General features: G+C 40.6%; 1 protein-coding gene across 1 annotated transcript in view; it reads left to right on the top strand.

Annotated features, from left to right (window-relative positions):
• LOC126259433 (serine/threonine-protein kinase unc-51) overlaps window positions 1-19,307 on the top strand; it is a 176,981-nt gene that overhangs the window by 38,947 nt on the left and 118,727 nt on the right. The window contains exons 7-8 of the mRNA XM_049956246.1: window positions 2,881-3,006; window positions 3,972-4,045. Coding sequence (XP_049812203.1) covers window positions 2,881-3,006; window positions 3,972-4,045 — 200 coding nt within the window. The remainder of the gene's footprint in view (window positions 1-2,880; window positions 3,007-3,971; window positions 4,046-19,307) is intronic.

Here is a 19,307-nt window from a genome sequence, read left to right as displayed (position 1 = left end):
AAGTAGTTCTAAGTCTAGGGGACTGATGACCTCAGATGTTAAGTCCCATAGTGCTTAGAGCCATTTGAACAATTTTTAGGTAAACATAGATTGCTACTTACCCTAAAGAAGACATGTCAAGTTGCAGACAGGCAGATTAAAAGACACTCACATAATAGCTTTTGGCCACAGCCTTTGTCAGTAAAAAGACACCCACACCAACCCCCCCCCCCCTCCCACACACACACACATACAATATTCTCACACAAACACATCTCATGTGCATATGACTATCAACTCCAGCATCTCGGGCTAAATGCAACATCACGTGGGATGCAAGCAGTAATATGGGGAAGGGGAAGGGGAATGGGAAGGAGTAATGGTGGGAGAGAGACGAAGGCAGTTTGGTGAAGTGTGCAGGGTCTAGACTGCCAACAGGTGCAGCGTCAGGAGATTGTGGGGTAGGGGGGTGGGGAAAAAAGGAATGAAAAAGCAGAGGAGCATGGTAAGCCAGGGCGACGTGTTGGCACAGGGTTGCAAATAAACAAGGTGGGAGATGAGAATGGGGAGGAGGTGATAGTCCAGAGGGAGTGGAAACTGCTCATCTCCCTACCTGTTTATTTGCAGCCCTCTGCCAACACACCCACACATATTTCCCTGCTCTTCTCCTATTTTGTTCCCTTCACCCCCCCCTCCCTGTCCCCCTCCCCCCCCCCCCCCCACTAACTGCGAATGCACCATTGTTTGGTAGTAGAGTAAGGAGTGCTTCTTTGTAGTAAGTGGCAGGGAACATCTCGCTTGAGAATAAAGTGCAGGTCCGCTACAGGCAGCTCTACAGCTGCTACAGGTTAAGAGGGCCGAATTAATAGACAGAGCTAGAAGAAATTGTGAAGAGAATTTTTGAAACATGTACTCTGTCTCACTAATTTTGTAGTAGTATGGAAGTCCTTCATGTATGTTTCATGGAGATGTACGAGGGCGGTTCAGAAAGTAACCTCCGATTGGTCACAGTGCGGGTTGTGGGGGGAGTAGCGACGCCATCTGTGCGTTCACGCACTCAACAGGTCAGTCGGCATCAAGCCGTGGTCGAGTGAACGTCGTACCTGCGCTAGTTTAGTTTTTGTGGCAGTTTGAAATGTGTGCTGCAATAGAAAACCCCGCCAAATGTGAAGTGCGTGCTGTCATAAGGTTTTTTACAGCCAAAGGATATTCTGCAGCAGCTATTCATCATGAGCTTTGTGCCGTGTACGGACCAAGAGTTATGAGTGAAGGAGTTGTCCGTGAATGGGTACGTTTATTTAAAAGAGGACGAGAAAACGTTCATGATGAAGAGAGGAGTGGTAGACCATCATTGGTGACTGACGAACTCGTTCAGACAGTTGATGCAAAAGTTCTTGAAAATCAACGTTTCTCAATGTCGGAGTTGTCTACTGGTTTTCCACAGATTTCTAAGACTCTCTTGTACGAGATTGTGACAGCAAGATTGGGTTACCGTAAGTTCTGTGCACGATGGGTGCCCAAAATTCTTACCGACCACCACAAAACTCAAAGAATGGCCTCTGCATTAGACTTTCTATCACGTTATGAGGACGAAGGAGAACCATTGTTAAACAGAATCGTGACCGGTGACGAAACCTGGATTAAGTACGTGAACCCTGAGACAAAAGAACAATCAAAGATGTGGGCACATTCAAATTCGCCTACCAAACCAAGAAAAGCCTCGCAAGATTTTTCTGCCAGAAAACTGATGGCAACGGTGTTTTGGGATGCCAAAGGGGTGTTGTTGGTTGAATTCATGGAACGTGGTACGACCATTAATCAAGACGTGTACTGTGAAACAATAAAAAAGTTACGACGGGCTATACAGAACAAACGCCGTGGTATGCTGACTTCCGGTATGGTTTTTTTGCACGATAACGCCCGTCCTCACTCTGCTCGCAGAACAACGGCCCTTCTTGAGTCCTTCAAGTGGGACGTTATCAACCATCCACCTTACAGCCCAGACCTGGCGCCAAGTGATTATCACCTCTTCATGCATTTGAAGAAATGGCTCGGGTCACAGCGGTTTGATGACGACGAAGAGCTCAAAGATGCGGTCACAGGCTGGCTCCAGGCACAAGCGGGTGATTTTTATGCAGAAGGAATTTCAAAGCTTGTGAAGAGATATGATAAGTGCCTCAATCGCTATGGAGACTATGTAGAAAAATAGTGCAAAGATGTAGTTGTAAGATGTATATATTAAAATATTTTTATTTAACTTGGTGTATTTTTTTAAATCAACCGGAGGTTACTTTCTGAACGGCCCTCGTACAATGCAGCTTTTAATGATATAACAAACAGCACTGAAGTTTTCAGACCATTCATTTGTATATAATTCAGTGGTGCAATGTAATTGAGTTTTCTCAGCATGATATAATTTTTATCTGTTACACTGCCACTTAGAGAAAAAATATATGGGCTTTAGTTACAGCAATGATGATGTTCAGAACCTACCCTTATCAATGTGGATTTTGAATTTTCCATTACTTAAATCTTATGATACGCTACATGGTCGTATTCAATCAGTTACAAAATGTTTTAGCAACTTCATTCTATCTCCCAACCCACCTTTCCAAATACGTTTCTTGGCTTTGTCATCTTTCTGCACAATTCCTTTCAAATGTTTTCTCTTAAATGTTGGAAAGAAATGTCCAGAAGCACATATGTATTATGGTGTGTCTTTGTATCCCACTTGTTAAATACTGTTCCGTGTATGTTAGGGAATATCACTTGTTTTCTAGTGCAGTTTGTGTGTTGCACACTGTTATCATTATGTGTAAATGAAAGCCATTACATAATGTAATTTCCTTAAACAACCAATGTTTCTGTTTAAGATATCTTAATAATTTATTATTATTGCAGCTGGTGCCATGAAAGCTTTGTATGCAAAAGGCATTGTACATAGAGATTTAAAACCACAAAACATTCTTCTCAGCCATTCAGGTGGTAAGATGTGCCCACAGCCTCATGAAATAACACTTAAGATTGGTAAGTTGATCAATCATGCTTACAATAGAGAGACCTATTTAATGTAATTCTATTTTGTTTTGTTTGAATTGTGTGCATCACATAATTCTGAACCCTTTGCTTTCAGTTTCATATACTCTTGCCTGGTTGAAAGTAAATAGAAAAATATTTGCTATTATTAGTGTCTTCCTTTTGCATGACCAATACTAACAATGTATTAAATTTAAAGTTATTTTGATATTAACCAAATAAGAAGTACCGAAGTACAAAAAAATACAAAAAAAAATATTTGTGAAGTGTTGGGGTGTATGCAGGTGGATGAAGCCCCACAATTGTACCCAGTCAGACGTTCATACATTTATATATCTAGCTACAGGAATGAAGAGAGAAAGTGATGATCATCTTGTTATGGAGGAGTGGATTGACAGTGGAAGAGAGAAAGAGTAGAATGAATGAGGTGGAAGTCTGGGGGAAGTAGAGATGGATGTGAGATAGGGACTAGTGGAGATTTAGGCAAGGGGGACTGTGATATCGAAGGATGTGGTGTTAAGACAATTCCCATTAACATATTTTAGTTTCCATATGCCCTTGTCGCACATCCACTTCCATCCGTGTTCCCATCCCCCCCCTCCACATTTTTCTCGTTCTACATTAACACACTTCTCTTCATGATATCACTGTTCTTCTTCCTATCTGCACTTCCCAATCCACCCTTTCATTTCATTGTGTACATTACACAATTTCCCCCTCTTTTGGCTGGGGCTAACTCACTAGTGCCATGTTGCTATCCCATCACTTTGCTTTGCCCCCTCCGTCATCCTCCTTTCTCCTCTAACAACTCCATCTGACACAGCACTACAACTCAGGTGAGCTGCAACACTGTAGCAATGTAGTCAACCAGATAGATAGATAGAGAGTGAGTGAGTGAGTGTTTAATTTTTCTATGTATTTTAACAAATACTTACCCAACATTCTTTTCTTTCCAGCTGACTTTGGTTTTGCAAGGTTCTTACAGGATGGTGTTATGGCAAAAACATTATGTGGATCTCCTATGTACATGGTAAGATTGTTTACATTGTTGTTAATGGTCTAATAAGAACAAAATCAAGTGGAACTGTCGTTTTCCAATTGTTCATGGTATCATTCTGTAGAAATGTTATGAACATGCCGTGGGAGGGACTGTAGGTACATTAAGTTTTAAAAATTTATCTAATATTAACTAAAATATCAGCAAAAATTTTGTTCACTTGTAAGAGCTTTGCAACAAGATGATACAGACAAGCAAAGCTTCTAGTTACTAATTCCACATTACACTTATTCTTAAATTTTAAATAAATAATAACAGTATAAAGATATTCCATCATGGAGTTCATTGTTTGAAGAATACAAAGATAATGACATACATAAGGTGTACCAGGAGGAATAATCATTCACAGATATGACATCAATGATCATTCAAAGCAAAATGTCTTGTAAATATGAGGTCTAAAATGCATACCGTAAGACCTATGAGCACTTCTTCATTTTCAATGCTATGAAACAAATCTCTTTGACTGCAAGCTCTTTGCTTTCCATATTTTGGGAGCAAGTAGTATGGACAAAAACAAGAAAAAATGTCTACTAAACATGTGCTGTAAAATGCATACCTTAAGAGCTATGAGCACTTGTTCTGGAGAAGAGACATGTTTCACATTAGCAAAGGTGAAAAAGTGTTCATATCTGTTAACATATGCATTTGAGATCCCATGTTTTCTGGAATTTTTTGCTTCAAATGAGCTTTCCTTTCATATCCCTTCATGGATAGTGATAATTCCTCCTGAGACATGCTGTATAGACTGGACATCCCACTCTCAACATGGGACTCCTACTCTGTCCCCAACCCCCTCCCCATGCCCAGTCCTGCTTTATACTTCACACTGTTAGTAACAGTCGCAGCCACTAGGAAAAATTTACCAGACATTTTATAACAGCTTCTAACATAATCACAGTCAATCAGCATTAACTACTTCATCTATACGGGTGGTACAAAAAAGGTATAATGAGGTTTAGAGTAATTCAATAACAATAATGGAAATTTCAAAATGGAAAAATAAGTAAAATAAGAGAAAGGCATCCGTTCACATGTACAGCAGACTGATGCGTAGCACACATGAACATGTAACAGAAAACAGTTTTCGCACCATCTTTCAAATTTTTTTTAGTAAAAGCACTCATTCACATTCACAGACACCCAAACACATGACCATGTGTGTGTGCGTGCATGCAAGTGCGCGTGCGCTTTTACTTTTTTAACTATGTTGTTGTTGTTGTTGTTGTTGTTGTTGTTGTTGTGGTCTTCAGTCCTGAGACTGGTTTGATGCAGCTCTCCATGCTACAGTAAAGCTGCATGCCCTCGGGAAAAATTACGGCTGTAGTTTCCCCTTGCTTTCAGCCGTTTGCAGTACCAGCACAGCAAGGCCGTTTTGGTTAGTGTTACAAGGCCAGATCAGTCAATCATCCAGACTGTTGCCCCTGCAACTACTGAAAAGGCTGCTGCCCCTCTTCAGGAACCACACATTTGTCTGGCCTCTCAACAGATACCCATCCATTGTGGTTGCACCTACGGTACGGCCACCTGTATCGCTGAGGCAGACAAGCCTCCCCACCAACGGCAAGGTCCATGGTTCATTATTATTCACAAAAATAACTTAAAATATTGTGTATGATGCGAGCCTTGCCTCCAACATAAAGGACCATTCACACAAGTATCAAAGGACGTAAATGTCCTTGTTACGTGTTCACATATCACATCAGAGTGGTGTTGAATTCTTATTTGTGGTGTGATGATGCTTATAGACTGAAAATCTCTATTGGAGAAACAAATGTTATACAGAAAAATTAAGAGACCAAATTGTTGGCCAATACTTACTTTCAGAAGGGAAGTACTGTCAGTAGCCACCTAAAAATTACATATAAAAGTAAGAGACACAAGTTTCAGAACTGATAGTGCCTTTGTCGGGAGGAGAGGAGGATATGTTGAGGAAGGTAAAAATGGAACAACTGCTTACTCAAACCTCAGGATGAGAGAGACCCACTTATATTGAGGACAGGGATAGATCATATATACACATACACTATGTGATCAAAAGCATCTGGACACCCCCAAAAACATAAGTTTTTCATATTAGGTGCAGTGTGCTGCCACATACTGCCAGGTACTCCATATCAGTGACGTCATTAGACATCGTGAGAGAGCAGAATGGGGTGCTTCGCGGAACTCGTGGACTTCGAACGTGGTCAGGTGATTGGGTGTCACTCGTGTCATATGTCTGTACACGAGATTTCCACACTCCTAAACATCCCTAGGTCCACTGTTTCTGATGTGATGTGGAAATCTGAAGGGACGCATACAGCACAAAAGCATACAGACTAGCCTCGTCTGTTGACTGACAGAGACTGTCGACAGTTGAAGTGGGTCGTAATGAGTAATAGGCAGACATCTATCCATTCCATCAAACAGGATTTCCAAAGTGCATCAGGATCCACTCTAAGTACTATGACAGTTAGGTGGGAGGTGAGAAAACTTGGGTTTCATGGTCAAGTGGCTGCTCATAAGCCACACATCATGCCGGTAAACGCGAGATGACGCCTGCCTTGCTTGGTGTAAGTAGTGCAAACATTGGATGATTGAACAGTGGAGAAACATTGTGTAGAGTGATGAATCATGGTACACAGTGTGGTGATGTGATGCCATGGTGTTGGTATGGCGAATGTCCAGTCATCTGTGGTAGTGTGTAGTGCCAACAGTAAAATTCTGAGGCGGTGGTGTTATGACGTGGTCATGTTTTTCATGGAGGGGGCTTGCACCCCTTGTTGTTTTGCATGGCACTATTACAGCACAGGCCTACATTGATGTTTTAAGCACCTTCTTGCTTCCCACTGTTCAAGAGAAATTCAGGGATGGCGATTGCATCTCTCAATACGATAGAGCAACTGTTCATAATACACGACCTGTGGTGGAGTGGTTACACAACAATAACATCCTTGTGATGATGGACTGGCCTGCACAGAGTCCTGACCTGAATCTAATAGAACACCTTTGGAATGTTTTGGAATGCCGACTTCGTGCCAGCCCTCGCTGACCGACATCAATACCTCTCCTCACTGCAGCACTTCGTGAATGCTACCATTCCCGAAGAAACCTGATTGAATGTATGCCTGCGAACTGTGAGAGTGGAAGCTGTCATCAAGGCTAAGGGTGGGCCAACACCATATTGAATTCCAGCATTACCAATGGAGGGCGCCACGAACTTGAGAGTCATTTTCAGCCAGGTGTCCAGATAATTTTGATCACAGTATTAAATTGACCCATCTGTCATTATTATGAGTTACACAAATATGTTTGCTTTCAAAATAGATTTTAGCTTGAGGACTGCTATCAACATAAGGCTTGTTTGAAATTTTTACTATTCCTATTAACTGCACGAGGAGGAAGGAGTCTCAACAATATCAGCACATAATTACTGTGAAGGAGTTACTACAGCTTGGTTGAAATTTAGGAATTTTATCTTTTGTATGATAAAATTTACCTGCATCATTGTTCTACTATCACATACTGATAGGTTTGCTCCTTTTTTGTTATATTTTGGCACATAAGGTGAGATACTGTGAAAGATATACAGTAAATACTTCTGACACCAAACTCTAATGTTGTCTGTGTGCAAGTATCTTGATTCTGGCAAACAACAAACCGATGCATGCATTGTAGCTTATTGAGAAAAGTTATTGCAGAATAGAAAATCAGCTAAAATCACTCAATAGTGGAAAGGTATCTGAACTAGATGAGATACTAGTGTGATTCTACAGACAATATGTAGAACAACTCCTTCCCTTTCTAGCAGTAGTTTATAACAAGTCATTGGAGTGACAAAGTATAACCAGTGACTGGTAAAAAGCACAGGTCTTTCTTATTTTTAGGGTGGATCATAGGGCAGATGCTTGTAATTATAGGCCTATATTTGCTGATGTTAAGCAATAGAGCGGACAGGTTGGAATATCAACAATTATGAAAAGTGTAGTGCTACTCACTATAAGGATGACACATTGAGTTGCAGACAGGGACAGTGAGAAGACTGTTTATTATTTATTTATTCATTCATTCATTCCATTTCATTGTAGCCTGTTACCTGTAATTTAAACACAGGCAGTATTGATTCTTAAACAAATAATGCAATTTACATTGATGCTTAATTTTATCTATATAATGCCATCTCCCATCGCCATAATTATTTGTACAGTGAAAAGACTGTTACACACTGAGCTTTCGGCCAAAGCCTTTTTCATGAAAGAAAAGAAGCACGCGCGCACACACACACACACACACACACACACACACAATGACGATCACAGATCACATTCTCTGGCAGTTCTAACCAGACTGCAACCATTGGATGACATTAATGTTACCATGTTTGGTCCTCATATGGTAAGTAGTTTCAGTGTTATAATGTGTTAAATAGGGGCTGGGATTGGGAGAGCAAAGGGATGGACTATGATGATGTGATGGACTATGATGATTTGGTGGGCAACGGAACACCGAGTAGGGTGGTCCCTCATTTCATGGCATGGTTATAGATAATCAGAGCTCTGCAGAAGGATGTGGTTCAATTGTTGCAGTCTGGGGCAATATTAGGTGATGAAGGGTATGCTGCTTTGGAGCTGATTTTTGGGGAATTTGGAGTGGCAGAGCTGCCAGAGGTAGGTGTGTGAGGTGTGCCTGCTTACTGTCTTTTCTGAAGAATGCTCTGGCCGAAAGCTCAGTAACAGTCTTTGCGTTGTCTGTCTGCAACTCAACATGTCATATTTACAATGAGTTATAATCTATTCATTACACAATTGTCGATTTGCTAATGTTAGTCTGTTATACCGGGTGGTTATAATCAAACTTCCCCTATTTAACATGTTATAATATGGGAACTAATTACCATATGAGTACCAAACTTGATACCATTAATGTCCAGAGTATGGGGTGCATGATTTCTGTGCGTCACAGCGCCACTGCCTAGATCCAACTATGGCCACCAGGTGCGACGATCAGTCATCGTGATTCATTGTCTCATGCAACCGACCAGTTGCTGTGCACTTGTTGATTTTTGAACATGAGCTTTGACAAAATGAGCTGGGCATTATTGGTGAAGCTCTATTATCAAAACAACAGTAATACTGCAGCTGCACTTTGAGAATATTGCCGGCAGAAAGGATTACAGGAGGGTCCTCTTTCTCCACCTGCTGTACGTAGGATGGTGAAGTAGTTTGAATCAGCTGGAGAACTGTCATCACTCTGGGAAAAGGCCGATGACTTGTTGCACCACAGGTGGTTGAGGAAATTGCTGTTCATATGGCAGACAACGCTGCGTGTAACTCCCGATCATCAAGCAACGCGCATGCTTTGTCACTACAGTTGTACATCCCGTGGTCCACTGTACGGAAGGTGCTTCGAACCATTCTCAAATGGTATCCGCACAAGATCCATATCACACAGCAGGTTACACCACAGGACTCACAACAACGTGTTGACTTCGCTCTCCGCTTTCTTGCAAGGACTGAAGTTGACAAGGGCTGGTCCTGGGCTATCCTCTGGACAGACGAAGCTCATTTTTCTGTGACAGGTGAGATGAACACTCAGAATTGCCGAGTGTGGGGATCTTCACTTCCAGTCAGTGTGCATGAAGTTCCCCTGTATGGTGAACGTGTCACCCTATGGTGTGGCTTCATGGCTATGTTCATTATTGGCCCATTCTTTTTTGAACAGGTTGGCACTTAAGGACCAAAGACGTACAGTGTGACTGGCAAGCTTTACTGTGATATGGTTACCGGCATGTCATACATGCCCTACAGGAGAGAGATGCATTGAACTCAACAGTTTTTGTGCAAGATGGGCCCCCACCACTCATTGCTCATGAAGTTCTCCTGCTTCTCCAAGACACGTTTGGAAATGGTTGAATCATCAGCCGATTGTTTCCAAATACTTGGATGGCACAATCACCCGATCTCACTCCCTGTGATTTCTGGCTGTGAGGATAACTGGACAGGGTGTACCAGGCGATCAAGAGAGAGAGCCAGAATACCTACGGACATGCTTTGTTCTGCTATGCTGAATCCAATCCTGCACTTTCAGACTCTTCTGTGTACTGATGGGTGCCATATTGAGCCCCATTTGGTGCAGTAATGGTACCGGTATCTAATGGTGCGATGTACCATAGCAGCACATTAAAAGATTTCCAATTGAATTGATTCTGCATTACTTTTCTCCCCCTCTCCCCCCCCCCCTCTCCCATGCCCTTGACATTAATGTTACCAAGTTTGGTCCTCATTTGGTAATTAGTTTCTGTTATAATGTGTTAAATAGGGAAAATCACCTGGTACAATAATGGGAAATGTTTTATGCTCATGTCTTCTGATATTTTTGGAGGGAATTTACCACGTGAACTTATAAGAAAGTTATGCACAGCACATAGAAATGTACTGCACTCCACAATTGTTTTGTTGGGAAGTCAGTAATTAGAAAAAATACCAAATTATATAATATTTCAGAAACTGCTGCACCAATACAAATTTTATGCCCCTTCACTCTGTGATAGTAGATACTGGTTTAGCCGATAAAAGCAGTGTTGACAAAAAATTCAACTAAATACGTACCACGCAAAGGCCACATAACCCCAGTCCACAGGTAGTAGCTGGAAGTTATTTAAATTATGTAGCATTTGGGATTCTTGCACGAGTCGTTTGAAAAATATCAAAAATTTCCATTTAGTTGGTTTACTGTCTTTAAAAAAAGGAAATTGCCTATCAGGTCCATATGTAATATTCAGACATCATTTATGCAATGTTACTGACTATCTCTGAACAAGTTCACACCGAAAAGCAGCCAGAAGATATTTAGTCTGACCCGACATTTTAAATGTCCTAAGCAGTCACTTATCCACAACTACATGCAGTTTAACACTTCAGTCATTCAGTAGGCTCCCTGTAAAGAAGTGCTCACCGTAATGTCTCGTAATCTGTACAAAACATGCCACGCAGAGTTTATGTACCACTTTAAATGTTCACATTCGAATATCTCCTGAAATACACCACTCACAACACTCAAACTTTCACAAAATACTCAACACTGTAGTCGCTTTTTGCCAACGACATGAGAACCAATCAAACATACTAAATTCTTTATTTTGGTTCAGATTTCATCAACACAGTTTAAAATAGGTGTTTATCAGAAGATGGCTCCTGAGAAACTATCTCGACTAATAGTTCTGAGGCACAAAGTCCTACTCAGACACACGAGAAACACGGACTTTCTATTGTCTAGTATATTAAGCAGCCAATAAGATTGTCTCGAGCGCTTCTATACTCGCAGTATTTCTAATGTCAGCCAATCAGATTACCACAAGTAATTTAGACTAGAAATCTCATAATTCTGAAACTAAATAAAATTTAATAAAAACAACATGTAATTCCTTTCCACAGAACAAATTACTAATAAATATAATACTCAGCACCCCTTCTGATTGTCTTTTACAAACTCATGCTGATTCAGACATACATCACAAATTCCCCTATTGCACAACAACTTCCTTATGCTTATATTTACATAGTTTTAATAAAATATCACATTCTCACTTTACATACATCTTCCATTAACTCCTTCAGTCTTTCCGAAACACTAACACAACCAAAACAGAATGAAATAATAATTTTCCACACTACTATTTCGTACGTCGGAAATCTGGGGTAATGAAACTTAAGATGATTTCAGAAAATTGGGTTATATGAACCTATCCTCTTACTTTAGTTTCAGTTGATACTATAGATGAATACTTTACAGTGCGTAACTCAGTTTGACAATGTCAGCACGGTTATTATGTGTTTTAGATAAAAATTTATATGCCTGAAATCATAGAAATTATTGATTTGAAATTTTAACAGTATGGCTGGTTTATCCATATAATTTGGTATACAAAGTATGGGAAAGATTCGTTAATATTTAATAGTACTTCTTCAGATTCATATGTAACATATTGCATTTAGCATTAGGCAAGTACAGAGTGACATGCATAAAACCGGCTCCTGCACTGAAAGGAATATGAATGAAGAAAATCAATGTACATCATTGCTTTCTTACATTTTTAATGTACAGTTTCATTATTAACTATGTAATTAACAGTTTAAGTAACAGATTTACTTTTATTAGTTTAATAAGTATATTTTAGAAAGGAATTTAAAGTCTGTGTTCAAAATGTTCTCTGCCAACATCCAAGCAAAGTTGTGCACATCAAACACTTTTCAGTTCTCTTTAAGGAATGTTTGAAATTTCTTCACATATATATTTTTTTTAATGTGTCAAGTGTTCTGGAATTGCTGTATTAGACTCTAGCCTTTACAAATCCCCAGAGGTAAAAGTCACATGGTGACAAGTCGGGAGAGCGGGGTGGCCACAAGCCCTCTTACTAATGGTCCTCTCTTCTGTAAAATCAGTATGTATATGAGCTAAGGACAAATCTGATGCATGAGAAGTTGCCCCATCTTGCTGGAAATATGCACAACATTTTGCTGGCCACGGTGGTCTAGCGGTTCTAGGCGCTCAGTCCGGAGCCGCGCGACCGCTACGGTCGCAGGTTCGAATCCTGCCTCGGGCATGGATGTGTGTGATGTCCTTAGGTTAGTTAGGTTTAAGTAGTTCTAAGTCATAGGGGACTAATGACCACAGATGTTAAGTCCCATAGTGCTCAGAGCCATTTGAACCATTTTGCACAACATTTTTTGTTTGGAACTAACAGAGCCGAAAATTCATTGTAGAGTTGCAAGTAAACATGTGTTGACAGTTTTGTTGAAGAACAATGACCCGATAATTCTGTTACCGGATACAGCACACCATACACCAATTTTTCAATTGTGTAATGGCTTTTGCAGTATGCCATGGGGATTCTCTGTAGCCCAGTGTCTTGTGTTTTGTGAATTAACGTAACCCGACAGATGAAACCAAGCTTCATCCATTGAAAAAAGCAGAAATGGATCAAGATGTCCCCCAGCGACATTTTCCAGCAACCAATTACAATAATGTGTACTCTTACCCTTGTCCACTTCTTTTATTTGCTGAACAACATTCACACAGTAAGGTTTCATTTTTAAGCCATGAAGGATGCGTTGACGTGACCTCCAAGATATTCCACATAGCTGTGATGATTATCGTGTTGACTTGTAGGGACTTCTTTCAATGTGTGCCATCACTTTTGCTACACCTTCAGGTGTACATACTGTCGGTTCCTTATTTCTCTTTGAATTAACAACACTACCTGTCAAATGCCACTTTCTCACTAGATCATGAATCGTTCGATTTTGCAGGAATATGTCCACAATTCTACGTATGTATTGTACCTTATAGACATTTGCCCACCCACTCATTACTCGCGCACGCTTTGGCGATTCCCGTAAGAGTTTGGGCAACCTGTGCGCATTCGCACAGATGAAGGTCAATGGCTGGGTAGCCTTTAACAATATATACAAAGACAGTAATTTGTTCTCTAAAGAACAGTTACTGTTGATGACCGTGCAGCTTTTCCCTGGAATAAATGATGACTAACTGACAACCTCAGCTGCCGACAGATGTTGTTGATATACCTCGATGTGGACAGCTGCAGGTATAAGTCCCTGCAGTTGCGCTATTCATCTGTGTCCTCGGTGGCTCAGATGGATAGAGCGTCTGCCATGTAAGCAGGAGATCCTGGGTTCGAGTCCCGGTCGGGGCACACATTTTCAGCTGTCCACATCGAGGTATATCAACACCTGTCGGCAGCTGAGGTTGTCAGTTAGTCATCATTTATTCCAGGGAAAAGCTGCACGGTCATCAACAGTAACTGTTCTTTCGAGAACAAATTACTGTCTTCGTATATATAATGACTACTTTCGTATGAGCTACTCACATGCTACTGCTGTTGAAGGGTGTCAAAGAAACTGACAAGCTAGCATGTTCGCATTCCGGTTCGGGCCGGTTTTATGTGCGCCACTCTGTACATATCTCACCCGGCCCAGTAAACAGCGTTAGAACCAAAATCTGCTCTCCTCCTGGCTCCATGGCAAGCTACGCATGCAAAAGCAAGATGACAACTCAAAATAATTTGCTACATTACAGTGTGTGTGTTCTTTAGATCTGCATGTATATAAGCTACTTTATGGTGTGTGGATGGTAGAGGGTTATTGTGGTACCACAATATTTTTCCCTCCTCCTATGTTTGATTTTCAAATAGTGCATGGAAAGAATGATTGTTGATAAATCTCTGTATAGATCATATTGTAGTCATTTCATGAGACACATGGTAGAAAGTCAAATGTTGCTCAACTTTTCTCAGAATGTATTTTCTCAGAAATTTGGTAGTAAACCTCTGTGGTGTACAGCACCTCACTTGTTGGTTCTGCTATACCAGCTAAGCCAAGGCAGTACAATGATGCCAATAAGATTATATTCTGAAAGAATAACAGCAGGTGGAATGCTGGGACCAGAAATTTTCACTGATGAAGTTAGCATGTACTATAAAGCTACTTAATGTGCAGCACCACAGTAGAAGTAAATGTGTAGCGTATTTACAAGCAAATTAAGTGGAGGAGGGTGAGACAAAATGAAGCATTTTGTTTGCAGTGAAATGTATTTTGTTCGCCAAGGATTTATATTGTATATTGTGTAAATTAAGGTTAATGATTAACTACACATTGTGTGTTTCTTTCAATTCAGTATTTCAGATACCTAGTGATTAACATAAACAAAATCCTCACATTATAAATTTTGGTCTTTGTTCGCCTATGTCCCCACAAATTTGTTTCATAAGAAATTTAAGTTTTTCTGGTACTTCACTTCAATGTTTGTTGCAAACTCGAATATTCGAGAAAATTATCTTCCTGTAACAGTTTACCAGAGCTTTGTTATAATGTGATGGAGTTAAGGATGGAAAGAATACAACGGAGTGAGTAAAATTAACACTTACTGTGTAGTTTAGGTGTTCAGCAGCAGAGAGGCACATTGACAATATTTGCTACTTGTAGCTTCATTTTCAGTCATTGATCTCAAACTGAACTAACGAACATAAACAAATGTCAGCCCCACCTCCACTCTCCCCCCACCCTCCCTCCCACCGCCACCGCGCTGGTACATTGTCTCTAGACACTGTTTGAATTGGGTAGAGCAAGTAATATAAAATATGAGGGGAGAGTGGTAGGAAGGAAGGGGAAAGGCTAATGAGATAAGAATGTTGTACCAATAAGCTCAGCTTAATGCACCAAATCATTTTTAATACACCATGAAGTAAAATGTCTATGTTTGAGGGAGAAGAGCCATGGTAGAATAGAGAAAGAGGGAAGTGGTTGAAAGAACAGTTTTGGCTTATAGATGAATAAATTGGGCTAAGATGAGGTGATGGGGAGTTATTGCCGAGGTGTGGATGGAAGGGGAAAGGTTTGTAAACTGGGATGGAGGTGGATGTGGGACAGGTGCTTTGAAGACTGAGGTGAAGGGGGGTTGATAGAAATGACTTAGAGGCAATACTAATTTATATTCTTCAAAGAAACTGATGATGGGGAAGGATGGGGGAAGTCGTGTGTGATTCAGATGTCACAAGTTGCGAAATACTCATTGAAGTTAGCCATGTTATTTTCAGTGAGACTAATCAATTTTTGAAAATATAATATAATTGGACACATATAAAACTTACTTACCACATGGTCGCAGGAAAACAAGCATGAAAGTTCAGGAAATTTGCAAGCTTTCAGAGCCAGTAGCTTCTTCTCTTGGCAGAAGGGTTGAAGGGGAAGAAGAGGGACAAAGGAAAAGGGTTGGTGAGGCTTCAGAAGTGAGGAGAATTACGGAAAAGTAACCCAGAACCCTTTTCAGGTGAGACTTACCTGGTGGGATGAGAAGGAAAGACTGACTGTTGGAGACTACAACGGACGAGACTTGAAAACCTGAGAGCTTAAAGGTGGAAGATAAGGTAATAAGCAAGACAGAGATTACCGACAATACTTTATGCAATTGTAAATAAGAGAGGGAAGCTAAGTGCATTGTGTGTGGTTGTATTGGAGGGAGGGGGGAAAATAGACAGGTCAGAAAATAAGAGAGTAAAGAAAGAAATATTTACTAAGAAGAATTGCTGAGACCAAAGGAATGTATGTAAATTAAGGCCAAGTGAGTGGCAAGAACATGTAACTCCAGTTCCCATCCCCCCCTCCCCCACGAAGCTCTGGGAAAATGGTGTTAGGGAGGAGAATCCAGATGATGTGTGTTGAAACAGGCATGCTTTACATGACAGTCATGACCTCGATCTCCACTTCATCGCAAGTGCCATTTGGATTCTACTGCCCGACACCAGTTTCCCAGAACTCTGTAGGTGGGAACTGGCGTTACATGTCCGCCGTTCTTGCTGCTTAATTTGTCTTAATTTCTTTGGTCCCAGCATTTCTTCGTAGCAACTATTTCTTTCTTCCCTCCCTTTTAGTTTGCAATATATTTTATTTTCTGACCTGCCTATTGCACTCATATTTACTCTTCCACAATGTATTTTAGGTAATCTCTCTCTTGCTTATTACCTACCTTTCACCTTTAAGCTCTTAAGTTTTCAAATCTCCCTTTGGGCAGTCTCCAACAATCAGTCTTTCATTTTCATCCCATCCGCTAAGTCTCTCCTGACCCGAGGTTCTAGGTGAGTTTTCCGTAATTCTCCCCATTTCCCAAACTTTGCTAGTCCTTTCACTTCATCTCTCTTCTTTCCCCTTCAACCCTTCTGACAGAAGTAGTTGTTACCGGCTCCAAAAGCTTGAAAATTTCCTTAACTTTCATGTGTGTTCTACTTCTGATGCTTCATGAATAGATTTTTTTTATCTATCCAAGTATGTTATGCAATTTTCAGTGGCAAACACTGCTACTGGGTTATAAACTGTGTTCTTGGATATAGCTTGATGATGACCATTCATTCAGGTGTATAGCTATTTGGCCCTCCCTCGATGAACCATGGACCGTGCCGTCAATGGAGTGACTTGCATACCTCAGCGATACAAGTAGCTGTACCATGGGTACAACTAAAATGGAGGGTATCAGTTGAAGAGGCCAGACAAAGGTGTGGTTCCTGAAGAGGGGCAGCAGCCTTTTTAGTAGTTGCAGGGTCAACAGTCTGGATGATTCACTGATCCGGCCCTATAACATCAGCCAAAATGGTCTTGCTATGCCGGAACTGTGAACAGCTGAAAGCAAGGGGAAGCTACAGCCGTAATTCGAAGAGACCTCGAGACACCAGAAGGTTTTAGGTTGATTATATAATGGGAAGACACAGATTTCAGATTCAGACTTTAAATTGTAAGACATTTCAAGGGGTAGATGTGGACTCTGATCACAATTTATTGGTTATGATCTGTAAATTAAAACCGATGAAATTGGAAGAAAATGGTGAATTAAGGATATGGGACCTGGATAAGTTGAAAGAACCAGTGGTTATTAAGTTTCTGAGAGAGTGTTATACAATGGTTTATTAGAACAGGGGAAATGAATACAGTAGAAGAAGCTTTGAGATGAAATTGAGAATGCAGCAGAGGATCGAATAGGTAAAAAGGCAAGGCATAGTGGAAATCCTTGGGTAAAACAAGACATACTGAATTTAATTGATGAAGGGAGGAAATTGAAAAATACAGCAAGTGAAGTAGACGAAAGGGAATACAAATATTTAAAAAAATAAGATTGACAGGAAGTGCAAAATTGCTAGCAGGAATGGCTAGAGGACAGATATAAGCAATTAGAAGCACATTTCTAATTATCTAAATAGATACCGCCTACAGGAAAATTATAGAGGCTTTTGGGGAAATGAGAAGCAAGTGTACCAATATCAAGAGCTCCGATGGTAAACCGGTACTAAGCAAAGGAGGTAAAGCTGAAAGGTAGAAGGAGTGTGTAGAGTCCCTGTACAAGGGAGATGAACTTGAAAGTGGTATTATAGAAAGGGAAGTGGACTTAGATGAAGATGAGATGGAAAATATGATACTGCGAGAAGAATTTGACAAAGCTGTGAAAGACTTAGGTAAAAACAAGGCCCCGGGGGTGACAGAATCCTGTCAGAACTACTGATAGCCTTAGGAGAGCCAGCCATGACAAAACTCTTGCATCTGGTGTGCAAGATGTTTGAGACAGGCAAAATACCCTCAGACTTTAAGAAGAATGTAGTAATTCCAGTTCTAAAGAAATCAGTTGCTGACAGGTGTGAAAGTTACTGAACTATCAGTTTAGTAAGTCATGGTTGCAAAAAATTAACACATTCTTTATGAAATAAGGGAAAAATTGGTAGAAGCCGACGTGGGGGAAGATCAGTTTGAATTCGAGAGAAATGTAAGAACACGCAAGGCAACACTGAACCAATAGCTTCTGACAATGTTGAGTGGAATATCTCTTCGAAATTCTGAAAGTAGCAGGCGCAAAATACAGGAAGTGTGAAGGGTTATTTATGATCTAATACAGAAACCAGGCAGCAGTTGTAAGAGTCAAGGGACATGACGGGGAAGCAGTTGTTGAAGAGGGCGTGAGGCAGGGTTGTAGCATATCTCCAATGTAGTTGAATATGTACATTTAACAAGCAATAAAGGAAATGACAGAAAAATTTGAAATAGGAATTAAAGCTCAAAGAGAAGAAATAAAAACATTGAGGTTTGCTGATACATTGCAATTCTTTCAGGGACAGCAAAGGACTTGGAAGAGCAGTTGAATGGAATGGACGGTGTTTTGAAAGGAAGATCTAAGGTGAACATTAACAAAATCAAAACAAGGATAATGGAATGTAGTTGATTTAAGTCAGGTGATGCTAAGGGAAACAGATTAGGAGGGTTGGGTTGTTTTGAGGGAGGAGACCAGACAGCGAGGTCATCGATCTCATCGGGTTAGGGAAGGATGGGAAAGGAAGTTGGCCGTGCCCTTTCAAAGGTACCATCCCAGCATTTGCCTGGAGCGATTTAGGGAAATCACGGAAATCCTAAATCAGGATGGCTGGATGTGGAATTGAACCGTCGTCCTCCTGAATGCATTTCCACTGTGCTAACCACTGCGCTACCTCGCTCAGAGTAGAAAATAAGACACTCAGTGTAGTGTAATAGATGAGTTTTGCTATTTGGGCTGCAAAATAACTTACGATGGCCGAAGTAGAGAGGATATAAAATCCAAACTGGCAATTGTACGAAAAACATTTCTGTTGAAGAGTTATTTGTTAACATTGAATACAGATTTAAGTGTCAGGAAGTCTTTTCTGAAGCTATTTGTCTGGAGTATAGCT

Source organism: Schistocerca nitens, chromosome 1, assembly GCF_023898315.1.
Source record: "Schistocerca nitens isolate TAMUIC-IGC-003100 chromosome 1, iqSchNite1.1, whole genome shotgun sequence".
Lineage (NCBI taxonomy): Eukaryota > Metazoa > Arthropoda > Insecta > Orthoptera > Acrididae > Schistocerca > Schistocerca nitens.
The sequence above is the reverse complement of the archived record's forward strand: the minus strand, read 5'-3'. Positions and strand labels throughout refer to the sequence as shown.